Source organism: Lepus europaeus, chromosome 12 (genome assembly GCF_033115175.1).
Source record: "Lepus europaeus isolate LE1 chromosome 12, mLepTim1.pri, whole genome shotgun sequence".
Classification (NCBI taxonomy): domain Eukaryota; kingdom Metazoa; phylum Chordata; class Mammalia; order Lagomorpha; family Leporidae; genus Lepus; species Lepus europaeus.
In genome coordinates, this window is record NC_084838.1 from 37,771,761 (window position 1) to 37,796,967 (window position 25,207).

Consider the following 25,207-nt stretch of genomic DNA (forward strand, 5'->3'; position numbering starts at 1 on the left):
GGATTGAGGATAGTTTCCCTATGATTTATGAATACTTTATTTATTTGTCTTCTGGCGAATGTGAGCACCGATGATTTACAAATATTTTAAAAGAAAAGGGAGGAAAACATAATTATCTTTGTTTTGCTTTTGTACAAATTTAATAACCAGATGAAACTTTGAAAACAGCTTGGTAACAGGACTGCAGTGGGAAATAGTTATGAAATGTTTTATGATATGTTTATATAAACCGTGTCGATGTCTATTGTAGCTGTGTCTTCCTGTATGTCCCTGTGGACACGCACACACAGGACGTGTGTGACATACATGATACACAGATGAGATCAGACACCCCCTCGATTCCAGCTGGTAGGAAGACCAGGTCTTTGTCCAATATGCTCTGTTTTCGTTAGTTAGGATAAGTGAAGGGCAAAAGGCCTGGGGCCAGACTGTGGGGCCAACAGGTGCTTCCAGGGCACCCAGACCAGCCATCAAGTCAGGGAGGGCAGAGGCTTTGCCCAGTGAATTTATGGGGAGGCAACTGCCACTCCTGTTCAGAGCCCTGGTGTGGCCTTGGAATGAACTTCAGGTGTGATGGTCCAGAATGTGAAAAAGCTCCTCATGGAGTATTATGGGAAAAGAGCAAGATACCAGACCGCACACACGGTAGAATCCTGACATTGTTGAAAGCGCATATTTCTTTTTGTTGTTGTTCAAAGATTTATTTATTTGAAAGTCAGAGTTACACAGAGTGAGGATAGGGAGAGAGAGAGAGAGAAAGAGAGAGAGAGAGAGAGTCTTCCATCCGATGGATTCGATGGCTCACTCCCCAGATGGCTGCAACGGCTGGAGCTGGGCCGATACAAAACCAGGAGCCAGGAGCTTCTTCCGGGTCTCCCATGCAGGTGCAGGGGCCCAGGGATTTGGGCCATCTTCCACTGCTTTCCAAGGCCAAAGTGGAGAGCTGGATTGGAAGAGGAGCATCCGAGACTAGAACCGGTGCCCATATGGGATGCCGGTGCTTCAGGCCAAGGCATTAACCCGCTGAGCCACAGCGCTGGCCCCCTAAAGTGCATATTTCTAAATATGCACAGCAGTGTTGGTATTTAGGACATTCCAAAATGTGATCTCTGATGTCTTCTGTGTATTTTTCCATGCTGTCCAAATAGTTTTCAGTGAACCATTATGTCTTTTATTTTTTTTAAAAAGTTATTTATTTATAAAGCAGAACAACAGAGAGAGGGAGGGAGAGAGAGAGGGAGAGGGGGAGATGAGAGAGAGAGAGAGAGAAAGTGATATCTTCTGTTTGCTGTTTCACTCCCCAAATGCCTGCAGGGCTGGGCTAGGCAAAGTCAGGAGCCAAGAGCTGCATCTGGGTCTCCCACAAGGATGGCCGTCTGCTGCCTTCCCAGGTGCATCAGCAGGGAGCTGGATGGGAGATGGGAGTCTGACCGCCAAGGGCTACTTAACCCACTGTGCCACAACACCCACACGCACATTACTTTTACAATGAGAGAGCAAAGGAAAAAACTACTAAATTACTCTTTCGAAAGATAGCAGTGGCTGGCGCCGCGGCTCAATAGGCTAATCCTCCGCCAGCGGCGCCAGCACACCAGGTTCTAGTCTTGGTCAGGGTGCCGGATTCTGTCCCGGTTGCCCCTCTTCCAGTCCAGCTCTCTGCTGTGGCCAGGGAGTGCAGTGGAGGATGGCCCAGGTCCTTGGGCCCTGCACCCCATGGGAGACCAGGAAAAGCACCTGGCTCCTGGCTTCGGATCAGCGCAGTGCACCGGCCGCAGCGCGCCGACTACAGCGGCCATTGGAGGGTGAACCAACGGTAAAGGAAGACCTTTCTCTCTCTCTCTTCTCTCTCACTGTCCACTCTGCCTGTCAAAAAAAAAAAAAAAAAAAGAAAGAAAAAAGAAAAAAATATATAGCAGCTTGAGGTTGGAGTAGAACTTTCCAAAGATGTGAGCATTTTATTACAACCTCCCCATCTCCCCAATGCTGGGGCAGAACTTTCTTGCAGCGCCCAAAGGGAGTTGTGGTCTAGGTCGTGTTCTGTTCTTTCAGACGCACCGGGTTCCCTGACTCACAGAGGGCCCGTGCGTTGGCCCAGGGCGAAGTTTCCAAAGGAGGCTCCCTAGGGCCCAAAGTGCTGCAGAGGCCTTCAGAGCTGCCCGGGGTGAAGGGGATGCTGTATTGCTGTCATCTCTTTCACAAGATTTTCATTTTTAAAAGATTTATTTTGTTTTATTGAAAGTCAGAGTTGAGAGAGAGAGGGAAAGACAGATTTTCCACCTGCTGGATCACTCCCCAGAAGGTCGAAACAGCCAGTGCTAGGCCAGGCCAAAGCCAGGAGCCAGGAGCTTCTTCTGGGTCTCCCATGTGGGTGCAGGAGCCCAAGCACTTGGGTCATCTTCCACTGCCTTCCCAGGCCACAGCAGGGAGCTAGATCAGAAGTGGAGCAGTCGGGACTTGAACCGGTGCCCATATGGGATGCTGGCACTGCAGGCAGCAGCTTTACCGCTATGCCACAGCACCGGCCCCTAAATAAATACATCTTTAAAAAGGGTTGTGGTGACTTAAAATAAGCAAAGAGTGATTGGTTTTAGCTCCCTATTGTATTCAGGCCCACAGGAGGGCTGAGCTCTAGGCAGAGGCAGCAACACTCAGAAGTCACTCAGTGAGCTCCTTGTAGAGCCGGGGCTGTAGCTGAGAAAGGATGCCTCCTCCTAATTAGCACATCATCCCCTTGCCCAGAAGAGGTGCTCGAGGCCCAGACAGGACATGCAGGTCACTGCAGAACACCCAGGGCGACTGAGGAGGAGCTGGCACTAGTCCGCCATTCTTCCCGCCTCCCAACTCCCAGTCCAAGTTCTCGGGGCGCCGCCCCGCCCCGCCCCTGCCTTTCTTCCTGTCCCAGCTTGCTCCGCGGCTCAGCCTGGGTATGGAGTTTCCGGTTGTGCGTGCGTTGCTCCTTGTGGTGTCTCCTCCTTCCTGGTGGTAAGCAGCCATTTTTTTTTCCCCCAACTGCTGCAGGATCATCCGGACAAAAGTACAGCAGCCACCCAATCAGCCGGTCCCAGCTTCCAGTCACAGCATAGGTAAGAAGAACTTTAAAAAAAAAAAATTGAGAACTCTAATGGGCTCCAAATATTCTAAAGAACTTTTAATCATTCTTATGGACAGATAATTCTGCATAAAACACTTCGGCATGCGTACTAATGCGCCTTCTTTGTCATTCTCCAAGGGCTGAACCTGGTAAATGAATTTTATAAATACTGCTAAAAGGTTTTGAATTTTACTGATTATTATGATAAATAGCTTTCACCATGAGACAGAAAATTGAAATCTAAGCCAAAAAAAAAAAAATCCACTAATGGGGGTCTATAGAATGTCAGATAATTAAAGTAATAAATCAAGAAAGGGATACTTATTCATAACATTTTCTGCATCATTAGTCAGTAAGTAGTTTTGAATGTGTTTTTTTCTCCTATCAACCAGCCCTTCTACAATTCTTTGTGCACTTGCAGTCTTGAGTGAAGATGTGGCAAAACTTCCCAAACTTTCTTTCTCTGGGTCTCTGTCGCTTCGATCTCCTGTGTTCCGTGAACTGTTGAGGGCTGCCGGTGGGGCTGCAGGTGCGCAGGAGTGCAGCGCGAGAGAGTATGGTTTGAAGGGGCGGGAGTTCAGCCCTTTCCTTTGCCTCGCCTTCAAAGACCGTTACGTGCAAGCGACTTGTGTCTATTTCAGGCGTGCTATGTCTCCAGGTGAGCTAAAGGAAACACCTGTGCTTACCTGGGAGGAAAAGTGTCCCACAGTGGTCAGGAAGCAGCCAGCCATTCAGCAGGCCTCGGCCAGTGCTGGTTTCCCCCGCCCCTGTCAGCCTCCCGTCATGACGCCGCAGATGGGGTAGCATTTCCACGCCTTCAGCACGGCCGCGCCCTCTGTGACTCCAGCCATGATGTCCTCACCACCATGGCCTGGCAGTGAGTTCAGCTCTGTGGTGGACTCAGTAAACCCAGAATGTCCCTTTGTCTCTGAGCCCGTTTCCTCTCTTGTGGATGGAGGGACACAAACCAGGTGCTCTGTGATCCTCCATGGTTGCCTCTTTGGGTAAGAGAAGGTAAAGGCTTCCCCCCCCCACCACGAGAGGATTCCTCACGTAGGGTCTGTTCAGAAAGTGTGTGCTAAGGCCGTGCTGTGCTGGGCACCAGTGCCCCAACGAAGTGGGACAAGGTCCCTGTCCCCAAGGGCTCCTCCATCCAGTGGGGGAAATTGACACACAAATTGCAAGACTGAGATGAAGTTCAAGAAGCAGGTAGGGAACCACCAGCTCTGAGGGCTTCTTGGGAGAATGTCTCAGGCTGAAATTTCACCTGTGGCTTTAACTGTTTTGGATCACGGCGCGATGAGAATCAAACTAGTAGAAACGGATGCTTTTCTTTCCATTGGTCGAGAGGAACAATTCTGTAGTCCAGCGGAATGCTTTGCTCTGTTACAGAAATGTCCATTAAAACAACAGCCCACATGTATACAGCCCTTTCTAATTTACAGACCTAGCGAGAAGTGAGGACTCTACAGCTTGGAGAGATTAAATAACAAGGCCAAGGTCAAGTTGGCGGTCCATGGTGGAGCCAGTACTGGGCTCTGAGTCTTTGGACAAAAATCACAAAATACCAAAACCAATGCCACAGGTCCTGCCAGCAGCATGGTACGCCTTGGTCACACACACGTGACACTTGTTGAAAGGACCAAGTGACCCTTCTTCCTCTGTGCTTTGCACCTAAAGGCAGAAAAGGTGGTGAGATTTGCATAAATCTATTTTGAGGCGCTGCTTCTGCAGAAGGAAAACAGAAGTTAACGATTTCTGCTTCTGTATCTTAAGGAAGATCTAAAAATCAAAGTCAAATGGGAGAAGAAAGGCCCGTGCCCTCTGGGTCTCTAAGAGCGAGGAACCGAATCTGCTCCAAGGAAAGCAACCAGCAGCCTCTCACCAGCCGTGGCCACTTTGAGTCATTTCCTAGGCTTTGAGTCAAAGGCGGCTCCACCAGCCTGCGGCTGGTCACAGCCCGATGAAATGCATCTGAGATTGGTCTGGAGGTCTGAACCAAGACAGGTTTCCCACAGCTCAGCACTGGAGACCCAGCTGGACAGCTGCAGAAGACCTTGACCATGGACTTGTCTCTCCCTGGGACTCCGGGGCTGTAACATGAAACTTGCCCCAGCGTCCCCTCCTCCATTCTTATCCTGGGGGTGGGAAGTTAGAGACCCACCTCAGAGTAACCTGCGGAGCCTCAGGTGCCTCATTTGATAAATGCGGACCAATGATAGCACCTGGGCTGCTGCACGCGCCAAGTGAGAAACCCTGCGCTCCGTGCAGCCGGTGAGACCGCTTCCTTGGTAATCAGTGAGGAGCGGCTTGGCTGCGGGGTGACGCCCTCAGTCTCTGGGTTCCCGGCACCAGTGATCGCGGGGAGCCCTGGCTCCCTCCCCTGATCTAGATTCTAAGTCTGTTTTCAGAGTTAGAGGAGGGCATGTTTACTATGAACAATGAACATGAAAAATAAAACCCAGATCCAAGTGGGAAAGAAACGCTAGCAAGGGACTCTTCGAAGTTTGTTTCGTGGCCGTGAGTGCATGGGTGGATGTGTGAACAGGGAGTGAACTTGACCAGAGGGTCCTCCTAGGTCATTTATTTTTGGCATTGGCTGACGCAGGGCCTCAGATCCCCTCTTTCTCTTCTCCATCCCCCTGCTTTCTGCAGTCCTAGGGCAGGCGGGCTCTGAGCCGCTGCACTTCCCATTTTGTCCGGGATTCCTCCTCCCCCAGCAGCGCGGAGCCTGGGCACACAGCCGCCCTGCCGGCTGCCCGCTGCTCCCTCCGCAGTCACACCCCGCCCAGGGAACGGTGAGTGCCCGGAGCGTCCCGCCCCGCCCCAGCCTCCTGCCTGCCCTGACCGCCCCTCTCCCTCTGTGCAGTGTCCACAGGCTCCGTGACGCAGGTGTCCTCGGTGAGCACGGACGCGGCCGGCTCGTCCTACTCCATCAGCGGCATCCTGGGTATCACGTCGCCCAGCGCCGACACCAACAAGCGCAAGAGAGACGAAGGTAGGAGACACGCTGCAGCTCTGTCGTGGGGGGACCGATGGCATCTGGCTGGGGCTCTCGGGTGGAAGCGGAGGTGCCCGCCGCGAGTGCTCCTTCCCGCCCAGGGGCCGGAGTCCCGCTCCCTGTCCCTTCCGTGGACATGGGCAAGGGCCAAGCCCTTTGGGAGGGCAGACAGGCAACTGCCTGAGACTGCGGCTTCCCTGCTGGCCTCCCTCGGCACCCCTCGCCCCCCAATCTCTGGGGTGGAGAATGCGGCCTGCCCTAGCCTTTGTGTTCTCTGGGTGCAGACACGGGAGGACAGGCCGTGGAGGGGCCTGCGCCAGTGTCCCCTTGTTGGGGGGAGGAGCGGAAAACTTGGAGGAGAGAGAGCAGCCATCTCCCTGTCCTGCCATATGAGGGGGCGCTCTCCGGGGGGCTGGACGTCCTTGCCCTTGGGTTGGGAGGAGGAATGACGCTGACTGACTGGGTGCGCGCCGGTGCTGCCCCTGGCCACGGCCCCACCACCGCCACCCCTTTGCTTTATTCATGGATTTGAGAGGAGAAATGACGCCCTTAGGAAACAGGGAAAGAAACCACAAAAGGACAAAAACAAGGCCACGGTGGAGGGCCCTAGGGCAGTGTGGCCGAGATCTTGACTCAGTCACTCCTCACCTCAGCTGCGTTGCCGCCCCAGCTCCGTGGAAGGAGGTGCGCCCTGGGGAGCACCCTAAGAGCGCTTCCCGGCTTAGCTGGAAAGTCAAGCCTGCGAGTGCTGGGCTGGGCCCACCGGGCCCTGGCCTCTGTTTGGAGTTGGGGGCGGGGTGTGAGGCTGATTCCCGGCCGGAGGGTGGGGGCCCCTGCCTCACCTCCCTCCCGGCTCCTGGCGCTCGGGAGCAGATGTCGGGAGTCTTTAACGAGGTGGGTTGCTGGCCGCGGTGCTGCAGGAGGCAGTGGGCGTCCACCTCTGTTGGTTTATGGGGTTGATGCTATCATCTTTTCTCCCACTGACACCTGGGCTTGCAGCAGATGGGCCTCAGCTGGGGCCGGCTGTGTTTGCTCAGGGTGGGGAGAGAGGGCTTGGAAGAGGCTCCCTCAGAGCTCAGGTGGGGGAGTCAGGCAGAGGTTTCGGGAGAAAGAAGAAAAAATGTAGTTTGACGTCTGCCGCGGACAGACAGGATTGCTTTGCTGTGTGGCATGCTGTGCCGGCTGGTGCAGAGTGGTCAGTACGTGGGTGACATTGGTCTTCACTGGCAGCCTGTTATCCACAGGTCAGATCTCTGCTGGGCCATTGGGGCTACTGAGTTTTTTTTTTTTTTTTTAAAGATTTGTTTATTTATTTTTATTTGAAAGAGCTAAGAGAGGGAGAAATCTTCCATCTGCTAGTTTGCTCCCTAAGTGGCCAGAATAGTCACGGCTGAGCCTGGAACTCCGTCCAGGTCTCCTGTGTAGGTGCAGGGGCCCAAGTATGTGGACTGTCATCTGCTGCTTTCCCAGGCACAAAAGCCAGGAGCTGGATTGGAAGTGGAGCAGCCGGGACTCAAACCCGCACCCATATGGGATGCTGGCACTGTAGGCGGCGGCTTTACCTGCTACGCTTCAGCTCAACACTGGTTGACTTTTAAGGAGGACAGTGACAAACTGGGCTGTGTCCAGAGGAACATAACCCAGTCAGAGAGGGGTCTAGAAACAGGACGTGGGGAGCAGCTCCAGCTCCAGGGATGTTTGGTATGAAGAAGAGCAGGGCAGGCAGGGCTGGGTTGGAGCCTTTGGACAGTGGGAGGGGAGGGCACGGAGACTTGTGTGGCAGCTGCAGGGGCAATTGCAGCTCAGTGTGAGAAAGAACTTCGCACGTATGCAGGTGGTCTAGGGGTGAAAAGATGCTCTGGGAGGTGGTGAGTACCCCATCTCTAGGGGGATGCAAGTAGAGACTAAGTGGCATTTGCTGGGCTGCTGTATGAGAGCATCGAGTCAGATGTGGCACTGGATGGTGTTTCAGATCCTTACAGTTGTGGTAGGGTCCTAGGAGGATTTGGGAGGGGTCCCAGTTCGGGGAGGGGTAGTCTGAAGGCTAAGGGAGAATGCTGTGATGGTCCCAAGGCTGACAGGATGAAGAAGCGGGGGACCCCAGCGGCAGCCAGACCACCCCCAGCCGCGCCTGGCCTCCCTGACAGTGTGCACGGTGGGGCAGAGGGGTGGACAGCAGTGCCCTTGCCCATATCAGCCAGCGTCTGGGTGCTCTGTGCGGCGTCTCCTCCTGCCCTTCCCCGCGCACCCTCTGAACCCCCTGCATGGACTCCAGGGGGTGGTGAAGGCGCAGAGATCGCCACCCTTGTTTCATGGAGGGAGGTAGCCAGGGAGTGCAGTGAAGGGAGCACAGTGACATTGTCAAGGCCACACAGTTGGTGTGGACTGGGGGCCCAGAGGAGCAGGCAGTAGGGCCCCTGGGACCTCCATCCCTGGAAGTGGAGCAGCTGGGGCTGGGCGGAGCCTGGGATGGGGTGGGGAGGAGCCAAGCGGAAGGGGGCATTAGCAGGTGGGGTGCTGCTGGGAGCGTCTTGAGGGGAGACCTGGAGAAGAGCCGGCCAGGGAGAAAGCACTGGGAAGCTGCCGGGGCTGGCGTGGCGGCCCCAGTCGGTGGGTCTGGGGGCCTCCAGGGCGCCACTGGTGTTCTCAGAAGCCTGAGGAAGAATCCTGGAGCAGGAGAGGTCTGAGAGGGCCAAGAGGAAGGGTGCAGGGTCCTCGCCCCCATTTTTCAGACCAGACGACTGAGGCTTTACCAATGGAATCACTTGCTCATCTTGGCTTGCACTTGCGTATTGGGGCTGGGGTGAGTGATGGCGGAGGCCCCCCGTCAAGGAGGGCTGGCAGGCCCAAAGTCCCTTGGATGCCACTGGAGGCGGAGCGTCAGGCCGCTCTGGGAAGGCTCTTGCAAAGCTCCTTAGGGAGGGATCCTTCTGCAGCTGAGCGCCCAAGAAGGTCCCTGGGGCCAAGCAGGCGGAGTTGGGCAGGGGAGAGGAGGGACAAGGGGCCGATTCCAGACAGCAGTCCAACTGGGCCCAGGACCCAGGCGTGATCTTGGAAAGGTAGGGAGGACGGATAGGGAACTCCCTGGCACCCAGTCAAGGAGGGCTTCCTGGTCGGTACGCCATGACTTTGGAGGCCTGTTGTGACCTGGGTGCCAGCCGCTTCATGGTCCTGTGTCTGCTGCATGCCCGAGACGGGGCAGGGGGCGCCTCTCTGTCCTCCGCGCAGCCCCGTGGCCCAGGCCTGGTTCCGGGAGGTGCTCAGGAGTCTTGCGGGCTGGCTCGGGCTCTGGCTGTTCTGAGCAGAGGGAGCTGTGGCATGGGCTTCGGGAATGGGGAATGCCGCTAGGCCTGGGGAACAGGGCACCCCCCTCTCCCGGAGGAGCCGGTGCTGGGGCGAGCCTTGGCAGAGCCGGCCCTTTGGTGGCAGCCCCAGGCCTTTTGATCTCCTGGACGCATCTTTCTGCCATTCAGGTCCCCCTGCCTCCCCCTCCCACTTCCCTCCAGAATCTGAAAGGCCCCCAGACACCGAGGTCAGTGGAGTGCGAATCCCTTTCACCGGCCCCAAGAGCCGCCCAGTCTCGCCCCAGTGTGGCCCACGGGGCCGACAGCTTCCCATCACAAGTGGAATTTCCGGCTGTCTGGGCCCCAGACTGCCGGGCACTGGGAGGGCAGCCAGCACACGGAGGTGGCCCGTCCCTTTCAGAGGATGCCAAGGCCTGTGGCAGCTTCATGGGGAGGTGGGGGACTCTGGTACTGGCTGTGCATCCTGCTCCTGGGGGCGCCTGTCTCTTCTCTGTGGTGGTGTCTCTCCCCAGATCTTCTGCTTGGGGGTGCATCTCATTCTGCGTTACCTGGTTTTGATGCTCAAACCTGCCTCGTGTCTGCTATATCTCCTGGTCTGCTGTCCCTCCCTCCCTCCCTCCGTCAACTCCTCTCTGTCTGTCTTTCAGGCTGGGAGCCCCACTGAGTGCCACAGAGGAGCCCTCCATGGGAGCCAGGCCGGGAGGGAAGGGGGCTCGGGTGCTCAAGGGGCCCAGAGGTCCTCTGACCGCAGGCAGGCCCTGGTCTCTCTCCCTGCTGGGACTCCTCTCTTGTCCTGGACGCTCAGACTCTGGGGCAGAGAGCGCCGGAGCAGGGACTCCCCTGTGAGACTCAGAGGAGAGTGGGTATGGGGGGTACAGCCAAGATTCCTGTGTCAGAAGCTGGAGACAGCGCGTGTGGCACCTGGAGTCCTTACATCGCTGCTCTCTGGGGAGCCCCAGAAGATCCTGGAGGCCAGGTCCCAGGTTGGCAGGTCAGGGGTGGAAATGGTCTGAGGACGTCCTGGCAGGTTCCCCTTGTCATCTGGAAGCCTCGCGGGTGATCTTGAGGGCAGGAGGAAGTGACTTCCCACAAAGGGGCCTGGTCACAGGAAGTGGCCTCCGTGGCCACTGGGGAAGTCTGGGGCTTGAGGCTGCACTGCCTCGGCTCCCCGCTGCCGACTTCCTGTTTGGAACCTGCTCCTGCCCATGGGCACCAAGACTGAACAACAGTGCCCCCAGGTGTCGGCTGCAGACTCAGGGCCCCTGGCTTGCCTTCTTCCCCTGCCTTTGCTTTCCCATTCTCAGCCCCCCAGCCTCCTTGGTGGGAGAGTAAAAGCGCTGAGCCTCAGTTTCCCGGGAAAAGAGGCCTGGAGTGCACGAGGCTGTGGCAGCCAGGGAGGCCGGGCGTTGGGTCGTCAGGGTCCCTGGCACGCACCTCTGGCAGTGTCTGGGACGTTCCCTCTGCAGGCATCATTCAGACACGAAATCAGCGGAGGACAAGATGGGAGGCCCAGAGAACCTCTCCAGAAGCCCCTGTGCTGGGCCCGCCTCCTCTCCCTGCTCTCCCAGGCCCATCTGTCCCCTGCCCCAGGGGGCTGAGCCCACGAATCCCCCAGGGCCAGCCCCGGCTCCTGACCGCGAGCCCCGGCCTCCCTGCACTGCCTTGGTTTCTCCTTCTTTTTTTTTTTTTTTTTTTGACAGGCAGAGTGGATAGAGAGAGAGACAGAGAGAAAGGTCTTCCTTTGCCGTTGGTTCACTCTCCAATGGCCGCTGTGGCCAGCGCATCATGCTGATCCGAAGCCAGGAGCCAGGTGCTTCTCCTGGTCTCCCATGCAGGTGCAGGGCCCAAGGACTTGGGCCATCCTCCACTGCCTTCCCGGCCCATAGCAGAGAGCTGGCCTGGAAGAGAGGCGACCGGGATAGAATCAGGAGCCCCAACCGGGACTAGAACCTGGTGTGCCGGCGCCGCAAGGCGGAGGATTAGCCTGTTAAGCCATGGCGCCGGCCCGGTTTCTCCTTCTTGTCCCTCTGCTTCCAGCGCTGCCTGTTGCCTGGGCGCCTCTGTCCCCGGGCCTTGCAGGCTCTCCTCCTGGAGCGCTGCCCGTGGCCTGGCGTCTCAGTGCGGGGGCCCCAGTGCTTCCCTGCTGGCGGAGGCCGATGTGGGGCCCCGGACCCCAGCCGGAGGTGCAAAGGCAGGCGCCCCCTTCCCCCACAGTGGCCTTGTGGGCAAGAAGGAGGTTACTACTGTTTTGGTTTGGCCCCTGTGGGGGCTTCCCCAGGGCAGGTCCCCCACCTGGCAGGCCCCCTGTGAGCCGTCCCTTGGCTGTCCTTTTGTCTAGGCAGGGTCTGGGACTGTGGTCTTTGCTGGGAGGCCGTCAGTCAGAGCACAGGTGGCAGTTGCCAGCCTGCCAGTCCCGCCTTACTTGCCCAGCATTTAAGATTCAGGGTGTGGGTGTCTGGCTTTTCTTGGGGGCTGGGGAGATCAAATCTGGCAACGCTGGTGGCTCTGCCGGTGACACCATCTACCCCAAGGCTGCTGGGCCTGCGGCTCTCCCCCCAGCTCGCTTGGGGCCCTGGCATTGGCTTCCCTTGGTCTGAGGCCTCTGAGCTTCTAGAATCTTTGGCCTCTACAGAAGCCAGACAGGTTCAATCTGGTCTGTGATGGCTGAAGCCTGTGAGAACCAGGCCCTGGGACTGTGTGTATGTGTGTGTGTGTGTGGTCAGGCTCACGGGCCACGGGAGGGTGAGTAGGGGAGGCAGCTACTCAGGGCAGGGCCTGGGAGCCAGAACGTGCGACTGAGGTTGTTTGCTCCACCTCCTCCAGGTCAGGGGGTTCAGGCTTAAATGGTGCCAGCTCTGCCCAGGGCACGCCGGCGCCGTTAGTGGCAAAGTCACCAACGTCCTGGGTTTCACTCTCTGCTGTCCTGTCCTTGCAGCCACAGGCACCTCGGCTGAGACCCAGGCAGGCAGTTGCAGCAGCTCCGTAATAGAGGCCAGGTGGTCAACTGGAGGGGCTTCTTGGGCCTTTCCCTAGTGCCGGGGGCCTGTCCCACGGGTGGGGGTCGGGTTTCAGTTCCTCCCGGCTCCTGGGTCCCCGAGTTTCATTCTGATTCAGTGAGTGAGAGCCTGCGTGAGAGCCAGTGTCAATGAACGCCACCCCCCTGCCTGTTTGCACACCTGCTCTGCCCAGGCCCCGCCCCCTCCCTCTGCCCCAGACTCTGGTCCCCTGGGGCTGTGCGTTGGCCTCCTGGACATCCCTGAGGTATGAGAGAGGGCAGGGAGCGCCCCCCTCCCTCCTCCGCCCCAGTTCGAAGTTTCCATGTTTGGTCAAAAGGAACAGGAGTGGTGGTAGCCGGGGAGGGTGATGGAGTCTTGTCCGGGAGGGGGCAGCGCCTGTCGAGGCTGGAAGGGACCTGGCTTTCTCCCACCCCCCCCACACATCTGGCCTGCCGCCCTGTGGCACGGAGGATCCCACCATCGTTCTCTCTGGCCTGCGGTTTCATCCCTCACCACAGTCTGCAGTTGGGTGATTTTGAAGACCTCTGGGTTCTAGTCCTGACCTGGCCTGACTCGCCGGGGACCACTGGGTCACCTCTGCCCGGATCTGTTTCCTCATCTCTAACACTGGGCCAAGAGATTTCTGAGGTCGCGTGTAACACTAGGATTCTGCGCTTCGAGGTGGATGTTTGGCGAAGAGATTAGCGTGGCTTCCTGGGAGGCCTCCATGCCGTGTTGCAGTGCCCGGGTTTGAGTCCCAGCTCCTCTTCCAGTTCCAGCTTCCGGCTAATCTGCATGCTGGGAGGCCGCAGGGTTAGGGTTGTGGCTCAGGTACTTGGGTCCCTGACACCCATGTGAGAAACCTGGATTGCAAAGCTCCTAGCCTTGGGCTTCAGCCTGGGCCAGCCCCAGCTGTTGCGAGCATTTGGGGAGTGAACCAGTGGATGAGAGATTTCTGTCCATCTTTGCTTAAAGGGGCGAGGGGGGGGTGCACAGCATTGTCGCGTATGGGTACTGGTTGGAGTCTTGGCTGCTTCACTTCTGATCCAGCTCTCTGCTATGGCCTGGGAAAGCAGTAGAAGATGGCCCAAGTCCTCGGGCCCCTGCACCCACGTGGGAGACCTGAATGAAGCTCCTGGCTCCTGGCTTCATGGTTGCAGCCACTGGGGAGTGAACCAGAGGATGGAAGCGCTCTCTCTCGCTCTTGCTCTCTCGCTCTCTCCCTCCCTCTCTCTCTCTCTCTCTCTCTCTCTCTGCTTCTGCCTCTGCCTCCTTCTGTGCAACTCTGCCTTTCTAATAAATAAACCTTAAAAGATTCTGAATTTCTCCTGTCCCAATCTCGATTCTTGGGGTTACTTTATTAATTGATTAAGTTAGAAGGCAGAGACAGAGTTTCTGTCTGTTTCCCTCCCTAATGCCTGGGGCTGGCTTGATGCTGAAGGCAGGAGTTGGAGACTCAATCCCCGTCTCCCACAGGGGTGGCAGGAACCCAGTAACCTGTGCCATCCCTGCTCCCAGCCGGGGTCTGCATTAGCAGGAGGCGGAGCTGGAGTTGGGCGTCCAGAGCGGGCACTCTGACGCGGGGAGGAGTCTGCCTAACTGCTAGCTAAATGTGCACCCCACCCGCGATTTGAAACCAGCAGCTCTAAAACTGTTGGCATTGGGTCTCCTTTAGACTCTTAGAAGTGATTAGGATCCCAAGGAACTTTAGTTTATGTGGATTAATTAAGATGAATAAAATTATTAATTCACTACACTAGTACACATTAGGTGAATAATATTTTTGAGATAAGAAGGGGACCGTGCCTTCTAAACCAGACATCTCACGAGAATGGCGCTGGCTTATGAAGTTGCAAACTGTTTGATAGGAGACCACTGGGTCACCATGCTGCCTCTGCTTTCACCCTGTTGTGATGTCCTGCAGCCTCTGGAAGACTCCACCTTATCCTTGTGACAGAGTGGGCCTGAAGGCGTGCAGCATCTTGGTGGCATTGTGAAAAATTTTGTCCGGGAAGCCTGCTCAGGTAGCTGCAAACTGTGAACTTGCTTGCTTGTCACTCATCCAGAAAGGGAGAGCGGTCAGGTGGTTTGAGTGGCAAGAAAGGTGGCATCCGTCCCCCCCACGCTTGGCTCCTGAAGGCAGTGGGACTCATGGCAGGTCTTAGAGCTGGGGAGGGAGCAGCAAGCCACACTGGGCTTTGGAGCTGACTAAGCACGTGCTGTTTCTTCCTGCATCGCACAGACTTGAGTTCCCAGCCAGGCACGGCCCCCAGGATGCCTTTCACTTGCAGCGGCTGTAGGGTCTGAGGCCTGCTGTCCTCCGGCAGCCTGCTGTCCTCCGGCAGCCTGCCTACTGTGCCAAGAGCAGTTGCTTCGTGTTCCCCGAGAGCCTGTCCCAGCTCAGCTCTGCACTAGCCTGCAGGCCGCCAGGCGCCCCACCCTGGGCGTATTTTTGGTGGGAGAAAAAAACCCAGCTATGATATTGATTGGGAATGAAAGACAATGAAATGAGGAGATGGATTTGGTATTTATCTTGACTCCTGGCATTTGAGGAAAAGCAAGTCGGGAAGGCAATGGAGAGAGGGGAGCTCTTTGTTCTGCTTCCGTCCGGGCTTCTGGGTGTTTCTGGGATGTCAGTGGGTCATGTGCTTGTGCCTCTGTGTGTGTGTGTGTGTGTGTATGTGAGAGAGAGAGAGAGAGAGAGAGAGAGAGAGAGATGTACATGGCTGTGCCTAATTTCACTTTGAAATTTCCAGCTTACGTTGTCACTAGTCCTTTCTCGGATCATCTTATGGTAGAATAAAATGGAGGAGAGAGAAGAGAATGTGCCAAGGCAATTTAATAAGAAATGAGAGAAGGACAAAGGATTTGGTGTGTCTGAGGAAGATCACTTGCAGTGAAACCAGCTGAGCTGCAAGAGAGAAAGGTGTGGTTGAGAAAGGAGGTTGCAAAGTGACGAGGGGGTCAGACACTTCCCAGTATCAGCCACCAGGTGGCACCATTGACCCAGGACAGCTTAGTTGCTTGTCCTGGGTTAGGGACAGAAAGGGTAACAGGGCAGTGTGTCCTGGCCATTTGGGAGCTTGTTGTCCTTATAACCGAGTTGGGGGTGGCAGTGCCCAGGCAGGCTGACCATCCACCCGAGTCTCACGTCTCTGCTAGCATTTAGTTCAGGAGGGGACTGAATTCACTGGACATTGGCTTTTATTGGGCCATCGCTACTGGGGACTAATCTGGCTCTTTCTCGCCTCCACGGCCCAATGTGTTGATACAAACCTTTCTGTGAGTTGAGGCCTTGGTTTTGCTTTAAGCTTTTCCCTTCTGTGTGACTTTGGCCAAGCCATTTCTCTCTGGGCCTTGTTTTCCTCGTGTTCAGCGGTGGAAACCAGAACAGGTGATGTTTAAGTGTCTTTTGTGTTCTGATGCTCTGCGGAGAGGCCAGAGTTGGAGTTACATTCTGGATCTTTCTCTGTCAGCCGTGTGACCTTGGACAAGTCACTTCCCAGCTGTGGGGTTATGGGAGTGACTCCTCACAGCCTTTTATGTAAAATAGATTGGAGAGTGCTTTTGAAATCTGTTGTGGTGCTGCCAGGGGAGGGATGGCGATTTCCAACTTCCCCGTCATTTAAGCTATCCAGAAGCGGGCATTCTACCATCCTCAGTGCTAGGCTGGTTTGTGCCTCTGCTGTGGGCACTCAAGCTCGCTGCCTCTCTGCCCTCAGTATCTCTTGAACTGGTTGGTTTCTCTCCAACCCCAGCGCTGCTGCCTTGGTCTGAACACCCTGCTGTCCTCTGGATCGTGTGCGCAGCCTCCCAGCCCGTCTGGCCTCCCCCCTCCCTGACTTCACAAGCTGCCTGCCATCTGTGTAGCAGCAGCCTCCAGGCACTTCTGAGACTGGTTCTTGTTCCAGACCCGCCCTCGACCCTTCACATCTGCCCGTTGTTCGCAGAAGCCATCCAGACTTTTTTTCTTAAATGATTGGGTTTTTCTAGCTCTTCTTTTAAAAATTAATTAGTTAGCCAACTAATTAGCTTGAGACACACACGGGGTGGGCGGCAGACTGACAGGCCTCCCTCCTCCTGGTTCGGCTCCTAGCTGCAGGAGCCAAGAACACAATCCAGGTTCCCCGCGTGGTCGGTAGCAGTCTACCTACTTGAGCCGTCGCTGCTGCCTCCCAAAGTCTCTGTTAGCAGGAAGCTGGGGTCAGGAGCCGGAGCTGGATTTGGGTAGGCAATGCGGGCATTCCAGTGTAGGACATGTCTTTTTTTTCTTTCTTCAATGATTTATTTATTTAAAAGTCAGTGCTAGAGAGAGATCTTCTAATTGCTGGTTCACTCCCCAGATGGCTACAATGGCCAGGGTTGGGCCAGGCTGAAACCGGGAGCTTCATCCAGATCTTCCACATGGGAGACAGTGGCCCAATTACTTGGGCCATCTTCCACTGCTTTCCCAGGTGCATTAGCAGGGAGCAAGATCAGAAGTGGAGCAGCTGGGGTCCAAATCAGCTCCTATATGGGATGTTGGCATGCAGGCAGCCACTGTACCTGCTACATAACAACGCCAGTTTCTTAACAGATGTCTTAACCACTCGGCCAAAGGCCCACCCACATCCAGACTTCACAAGGCCACAAGACCTTCTGTGACCAGGTCCCAGCCTTTCCCAGTCTCTTCTCACACTCAAGCCAGTCGAAGCAAAGCCTCTGCTGTTCCTGGAGCCCCACGTGCTGTGTCCTGCTTGTGTTAGGTGTGTGAGCAGGAGTCAGGGGATCAGGGTGCCTGTGCTGACCCCCGTGGCTGCGGGCTCTGAGCCCGAGTCCCTGGCTGCAGAGCAAGGGCACGGGGTGCCTGTGGTTGGGCTGTTGCACGGACTGCATGAAGGCAAGCATGTCCAGTGCCCAGGTGACCCCGGGACAGGAGCAGGCCCAGCACCGTGCCACATCCACTGCCCGGAACCTGCCCCCCCGCCCGCCAGTCACACAGCTGATGCGCCCCAGCTTCAGGACCCAGCTTCAGCTGCCCTTCCTAGGGGAGGGCTTCCCTGATGTTCAGTCCGAACCGTTACACCCACCAGCGGGAACTGCTTCTTAAAAATGTCACTTCTGTCGCTCTTCGGCTTTCCCTGTGAGGTTGTGAGCTCCATGAATGCAGGAACCTTGCCAGTACAGTCATTGTCACACAGGGCCTGATTCCTGGTAGCAAATACTGACTGCCTGGCCCCCCCCCGGCCCCGCCCTGATATCATGGAAGCCACGAGCCCATCCGGTCCAGGGGTGCGGGAGGCAGAGGGGAACCCAGAACCTTGCACCTTGAGCCTCCCCCACCCCTGCCTGGCCCCAAAGCCCCAGCCTCCAGCCGTTGCTATGAGAACCGTAGAAGGGGTCTTGCGACGGGCCTTGTGGAGGGGAAGGCGCTCCGCCGCCGTGAGCTGAGTGTGCACAGGGGTGCATGCTGGTGCCTGCAGCCTTCCCGCTGCCTCTTCCCCTGCGTGCGTGCTCGCGCACACGAGGGTACTGTGGGAGCCAAGATGACTTACAGAGCACACACTGAGCTTTATTTTTTTTTTAATTTATTTATTTATTTTATTTATTTTTTTTTTTGACAGGCAGAGTGGATAGTGAGAGAGAGAGACAGAGAGAAAGGTCTTCCTTTTTGCCGTTGGTGCACCCTCCAATGGCTGCCGCGGTAGGCGCGCTGCGGCCGGCGCACCGCGCTGATCCGATGGCAGGAGCCAGGTGCTTCTCCTGGTCTCCCATGGGGTGCAGGGCCCAAGAACTTGGGCCATCCTCCACTGCACTCCCTGGCCACAGCAGAGAGCTGGCCTGGAAGAGGGGCAACCGGGACAGGATCGGTGCCCCGACCGGGACTAGAACCCGGTGTGCCGGCGCCGCAAGGCGGAGGATTAGCCTGTTAAGCCACGGCGCCGGCCACACTGAGCTTTAAATTGTTAACACACTCAGTGCTCAAAACCACGGTGGGGCGTGAATCATCCTTATAGGGATTCAGAGAGATGGAGGCACTGGTCGCCCAGCCCAGCAGTGGCCGTGTTGGGACTGGCAGCTGGACAGTTGGCTCCGGGGTGGCAGCCCCTTACCCGCATGTCATCAGCAGAGGCCGTGGGTCCCTAGAATGTCCTCTGTTCTTTCTCAGTTCTGGGCTGGGAGCCTGTCTCATCACTGGCGTCCCAACTTGAAGCCGATCAGCTTCAGGTGCGGTGGGCAGGGATCGCTGGGCAGAGCATCGAGGGATGAGGGCCTGAGCCCACTCCCCCCTCTCCGCCCCGTCTGCGCGTGTGAGCTCTGCTGGTGGAGGCCGTCAGCTGCCTTGGCCATCAGTGTCCTCATCTATCGGAAGGGGTTCACAATCCCTGCTCTTCTGGTAATGAAAGGAAGAAGCCACCTCTTATACTGTGATTAGCGCTGGCACACAGCAAGGTTAAACAATACCACCTGTTATCTTTTCTACAGTCAGAGCCAAGTGTTTGTACTCTGACCCAGGGTCTGGGTCTTCGACAAGACCTCCATGAGAATCTTCTAAACCCTATCTCTTTTGTTCTCTTGTTCTACTTTGAGTGGTTGCTTTACTATTCATTGCGAAGTCCAATGGCAGCATTGTTCAGGCTGGGCCCAGAGGGAAAGGAAAGAAATGCCAACAGGAATTCATATCCCGGGTGAGGTGTTTGCATCCCTTAGGGCGGTGCCTGGGTTCGAGACCCAGCTGTACTCTCAGATCCAGCTTCCTCCTCCTGTTGTGCAGGGAGGCAGCAGGTGAAGGCTCCAATGCTTGGGTCCCTGCCGCCCACGGAGGAGACCTGGACGGAACTCCCTGCTCGGCCAGTGAACCGGCGGATGGGCAGTCTCTCCGGTGTCTCTGCTTCTCGGGCGGTTGAGTTGTGGGTGGAAGTGGCTCTAGGACATACAGTGAGCCTGAGATGAGGCAGGAAGTGCTGTATCCCTCGCCCAAGCCCTGTCGCTGCCCCACTGTGTGTGTGAGTGTGTGTGTGTGTGTGGCTTCCATCCGCCGGTTCACTCCCCAGGTGGCTGCAGCTACCAGCACTGGGCCATCCGAAGCCAGGAGCTTCACTGGGGTCTCCCATGTGGGTGCAGGGGCCCAAGCACTTGGGCCATCCCCTGCTGCTTTTCCCAGGCCATTAGCGGAGAGCTGGATCAGAAGTGGAGCAGCCGGGACCTGAACTGGCACCTGTATGGGATGCCGGCGCCACAGACGGAGGCTTAGCCTACTGTGCCCCAGCACCAGCCCCTCCCTGCCCTTTCTGAGTCTCTGTTGGGGTGCCCTGAGGCCTGGCAACCCTGCCAGCTCCGAGTCCTCCTCCCTCCTCCCTGCTCCCCCCGCTCCTCCGGCTGCTCTGTCTCTCGCTCGCTCTCGGCTCCCTTTCTGTCTGAGACATAAGCGCCATCCAGCTCCTCTGAATGGTACTTTTGTTCCGCGAACATCTCTCTTCTGAAAAGGACGATGGGTCAGGTTTGTATCTGTTAAACGCTGGCACATTCGATCAGCTCGGAGCCTGCGCGCCTCTCTCTCCAGACACGACCTTAGGAGGCAGACAGGAGTGGCAGAGATTTATGGGAGACAAATGGGTAGAAAGCATACAATGCAGTCTCTTTGGGAGCCTAATTTAGGGTCCCTTGAGCAAGTGCCTTCTGTCTCAGGGGCCCCAGGCAGCTCCCAGCTTGAGTCCAGTCAATGACTTTGCCCCCTTAGCTCCCAGCAGGATTGGGCAGGGTCGGGAGTGGAGCCCACGCCACAGCTGTCCTTGTTCAAGGCCTCTCTCAAGGTGGGGCTCAGAGCACTGGGCTTGGAGGCACGGAGCCCCGGGTGTGAGTCCCAGCTTTGTTCTCCTTTGCTGGGAGTCTTGGGTCACCCCCTCAGTCCTCCATGTTCTCACTGGCAGCAGAGAGGGGAGGCTGCCTTCTTCAGAGCCTGTGAGCAGCCAGGCACCAGGAAGCACCGTGGAAGCTGGGCAGCTCGGTGCACCTGCTGTGTGACCTGGGGCGCATCCCTGGGCTTCTCCCAGGGTCAGTGTTCCCATGCCTAAAGTGGAGATTGCGATAGCGCTGAGGGTGCGCAGTCCCTGCGGGAAACCCACCGCAGATGTGAAATCATTGGCACTGTCTAGGCAGCAGCAGGCACCCTGGCCTGGGTTACAGCCGTTTCCCTTCCTGGTCTTCTTTCTTCACGCCCCTGCCCCCAGCATAGCAGAGCCCTCAAGCCACAGGCTGGAGGGCCCGGCTGCACAGTCTGAAGCCCACTTGGCCACTTGTGGTCTGGGAGAAGGCAGACAGCTTCTGCCACCTAGGTGAGAGGGAGGATGGCAAGGCTGGCCCCAGGTGGATGCAGGTGGTTCCACCAGCCCTGGCTCCTGCAGCAGCGGACCCAGCGGGGGCCTGAAGCTGGACACACTTACCATCATCTCTTTCCAGACCCTGGCGGGCAGGTGGGGAGAGCCAGAGCTGAGCCGGGAAGAGTTCGTTCAGTGTCCCACAGACCCACACCCCACATCTCTGAGGGATGTCCAGGGATTGTGCTGGGTCACCTGGGCGCAAACCCCTCAGAGAGGCGCCCCTCTTCCCGCCTCACCTCTTCGTCCCTCCCTTTCGCCTTCCCCTCTCCTCCCTTGCCCCCTCTCCTCCCTTGCCCCCTTTCCTCCCTGCCCCCTCTCCCTCCTCCCTTGCCTTGCTGGCCCAGTAGACCCCTGAGCCTGGCTCCAGCCCACCGGTCTCAGCGCTGAGGCTCCGCCCCTAGGAGGGCGTCTGGGTTTTCTGCGCTCCCTCTGAGTTGGGAGAAACCAATCGCACGCGGTGAATCCAGGAGCAGAGAGTGGGCAGCGTTGGCCCAACCCTGCTTCCTCCAAGCATTTGCAATTTAATTGACATTTGGCGGCAGGAAGCCAATCAGTATAAGTCAATTGACAAGCCGAGATAAAACTAATCGGCCGCCCCGCTGCTCCCGCGGCTGGGCCTGGGGGCGCAGCGGGCCAGCCCCCGGCAGGTGACAGCGCGTGGCTCGGCCCGCGAGGGGGCGGCCGGCTGCCCGCTGCTGGCGCACAGCCCTCAGCGGCCGGAGGAGAGGCCGTAATGAATGACTTTATTTGCCGGGGCCCTGCTGAGAACAATTGAGTTTGTTATGGTAGCCACGGATGCCAGCTCTCTGGGCTCCCGGGGAGGGGCACGGGCACGGCGGCAGTGGCGGGTGGGAGCGATTGGTGCGTGGGGACCCGCGGAGCCCTGCCGTGCGGAATCGTTCCCTGGCTGCACTGGCGGCTCCTCACCTTCTGACCTCCGTCCTCAACCAGGGTGGGTTCCGAGCCTGCCGAGTGCTGCCCTGATGGGAACTTTTTGTCTCTGGCACCAGTGGAAAATTAGAAAAAGACTTGAAATCTTGGAATCCCCTCGCTTTGGGAATTGGGGGCTGTGCCCTAGCAAGGCCTTCCTTCCTCTGTGTCCTGCTTGCTCCCGGTGCTCTGTGCCACAGCGCCCACCATGAACACGGGTGGGCTATGTGTACTTTGTCCATTTTCCTCCCCTCTCTGGGCCTGGCTAGCTCCAACCTTCAAAAAGCGGGAGTTGGAATGAAAGGCCCCTAAGGCCCACAAAGCAGACAGCCAGTTCTCCGTTCCCAGGCTGGCGCTCGCTGGTCTTCCAGTAGGACCACTGGGGAAAATCACTGGCCTCCTTCAGCCCTGTGAGGCTGATAGAATGAGCACCCAGTGGGTGACAGCACGGATCACAGCAGCTTGCGGAAGAGAGGGCTCTCTTGCAGGCGGTCTGATTCTGTAGTCCAGGCTCCCAGAATCAGCAGGTTGCTGGGCTGGGAGTCTAACCCAAGAAGACCCATCTCAGAGCCTGTGCACTTGGCCCCTCTGTTAGCTAACAGAAGTTGCATGTAAGCACCCTGAAGACCCCTCCCCTGCTCTTCCCCCGCACCCCAGTCTTAGCCCCACACAGGGATCCCCCAAACTCACCTGGTATGTGTGCAGGCCGCAGGTGCAGGGATGTGTGAAGGTGTCTTCTTCCTCGGCTTTTCTCGTTTTACCTGGGTACTGATGGCTGAGTGAAGGCTCAGGAGAAACCCCCATGGGAACCGCCACCCTTCCAGGCTGCGTCCTAGCCAGATGCTTGTACCTGGGAAATGGTTTTCTAACAGGCGAGAGGGAATCAAGATCTTTCAGAGTCCAGCTCTCACTAGGCATGGCCATGGAAGTACCTTTGTTTTAGAGTTGTTGTTGGCACTTCTCTTTCTGTCTCTCGAAAGGAATCTGGAGAACTCTTTCTCTCTGTTTGCGGCAAGACAGATTGGAAAGCGAGAATTAAATGGCAGAGCCGGAGCAATTTTGGAAATCATACAGGATTTTTTGATCCTGTCGACCCAATGCCTCCTATTCTGAAGAGAGATTTTATTAGAATGCTTCCTTTGCTGTCCTAAATGGAAATTTAGGGAAAATGTAACCTATGCCCATAGGTAGAAAAATAGATACAATGCCGCAACTGTAACAAAAAGGAGAAAGAACTGTAAACTCGAATGATGTGTGTTGTTGTGCCAGGGTCGGGCACCACCACCCCAGAGGATGTAATACGGTAGTTAGCTGCCCACACCAACATGCAGACTCTCTGTGGATGTGGTGGCCACAAATGCGGACAGCTGGGATTTTTGGCATTATAAATACCCTGGCGGTGCTGCCATCCACAAAGCGGGGCTCTGACATTGTCCCGATGAAATTGCGATGAGAGCAAAGCATAGTCCAGTCCACCCTCCGTGGAGGTGGTGGCTGGCTTCCTGGGAGAGTTGGTGTCCGTGGAAACGCCGCATGCTCGTGCGCCTCGGTGACCCAGCGGCGTGGGATGCACAGTGGTAACAGCAGCTCACAGACTGCCTGGGCCGCCTCTGACCTGCTGAGAGCCTGCAGACAAGTGTGTCTGACCCTGGGCTTGCTTCCGCTGGGCCTCTGCGTCTGCACGTGCTGCACTCCTACTGTTGTGCAAGACGATGGCAGCTCGGGCCGACTGATGCGTGAGCTATGAGAGCGGCGTGACCCTGCTCCGGGGATGCCAGGCTCCTCGGGGGCCTCGGTCAGTGAGCACACTCTCTGAGATGCCTTCTGCTTCCTCCCTCATGCCCCCACTCCAAATCAGTTGCCACCTCCTCTTCCAGGAAGCCTTCTCTGACTCCCCTCTCTCCATGCAGGTTCTTTCTGTCTCTGGGTTCTCACTGCCTGCTGTTTGGGGCTCTCTGTGGATACTTTCCCATGCTTAGAACATAACTGCCTGCCGGCGCTGCGGCTCACTAGGCTAATCCTCCGCCTGCGGTGCCGGCACTCAGGTTCTAGTCCCGATTGGGGTGCCGGATTCTGTCCTGGTTGCTCATCTTCAAGTCCAGCTCTCTGCTGTGGCCCAGGAAGGCAGTGGAGGATGGCCCAATTGCTTGGGCCCTGCACCCACATGGGAGACCAGGAGGAAGCACCTGGCTCCTGGCTTCGGATCAGCGCGGTGTGGCGGCCATTTGGGGGGGGGGCGAACCAATGGAAGGAAGACCTTTCTTTCTGTCTCTCTCTCACTGTCTAACTCTGCCCGTCAAAAGAAAGAAAAAAAGAAGAAAAGGAACATAACTGCCTGTGTTCTTGGAGAGAATGGGCTTCCGGGGCTGCTGCTTCCCTTATGGGGCACTGCTGGTGGTCGGACGTCAGCAAATGATCAGTGAACACTTGAACAGGAAACTCAGTTTAGCAAGAAACCCTTCTCTGCACACATCTTCTCAAGTAAAAGGCTTCCTCCTTCCTGACCTCATTGGAGGAGGCCGTGTAATAAGTTGCAGATGATCTTTGCTGCTTGCTGTGTAGACGAGCGCGCCCATTTGGAGCCCACCAGCTTGCTTGCTGGGGCCGCCGTTGGAGGTTCGGTGCTGTATATTGGCCCATTGCACAGATGGGATGAGGGAAGGGTAAAGGCACACAGCAGACAAGTGGCAGAGCAAGGACTCGTACCTGTACTCCCCTGGCTTTGTCACTGCACCCTTCCAGGCCCACCTCTCTCCGCGGAGTCACCCCCGTGGTCTGTGTCTGGATCTGGGGTCTCCATCTCGGGGATGGGCAAGGCCTGGTGGCTCCGTTTGTCCTCCCGTGGGGAGTTCTGTCCCCAGGCACCCAGGCCAGGCATGGTAGGGGCACAGATGTGGCATCAGCCTCAGGGAAGCAGTGGCCACCGTTTCCCAGAAGGAGGCCCAAAGCAGCTGTCTCCTTTGGACCTGTTCTCCCCACTTTCCATCAAACGGCTGCTTTGGTCCCTGCACTCTCTAAGTGTCTATTGTGTGTCTGCTGTGTGCCAGGCATTGTTCTGGATGCTGGGGATGACAGCCATGAACAAGACAGAGCAGAAGCAGCGTGTGGTCAGGGGCTCTGGGGGGTGACCAGGCTGGGTCAGGAGGTAGGGGTGCTGCGGGGGGAGGGGTTGGTAGGGAGGTGATTCTGGTGACAAAATGACACTTGAGCAGAGAAGCAGATAACTGAGGAGAGTGAGCCCCAGGGAGAGGAGGGAGCGGTAAGTGCAAGGCCCAGGGTCAGTAAGGCCTTGTGGGCGATGACAGGCGGTAGAGTTTGCTGGGAGTGAGAGGGGTGTTGGTGGTGGCAGCCCAGAGCCTCCAACGGGAGCCGCTGGGAGTCACTAACCCTGGCAGCCTTTCCCTCCTCCCCTGAACGCAAACCAGCCCCCTTCTCTTGCTGGCTGTTTGCTCCTGGCTTTCCATCGTCCCTGGGCTGCTGTCTCTCTGCCTTCCCGTGCAGGCTGCACGGTGTCAGATCAGACC

The 25,207-nt window shown here is 57.0% G+C and overlaps 1 protein-coding gene across 1 annotated transcript in view; it reads left to right on the plus strand.

Annotated features, from left to right (window-relative positions):
* PAX5 (paired box 5) overlaps positions 1-25,207 on the plus strand; it is a 181,566-nt gene that overhangs the window by 18,212 nt on the left and 138,147 nt on the right. Inside the window, exons 4-5 of the mRNA XM_062206963.1 lie at positions 3,019-3,083; positions 5,961-6,089. Of these exons, the coding sequence (XP_062062947.1) occupies positions 3,019-3,083; positions 5,961-6,089 (194 nt within the window). The remainder of the gene's footprint in view (positions 1-3,018; positions 3,084-5,960; positions 6,090-25,207) is intronic.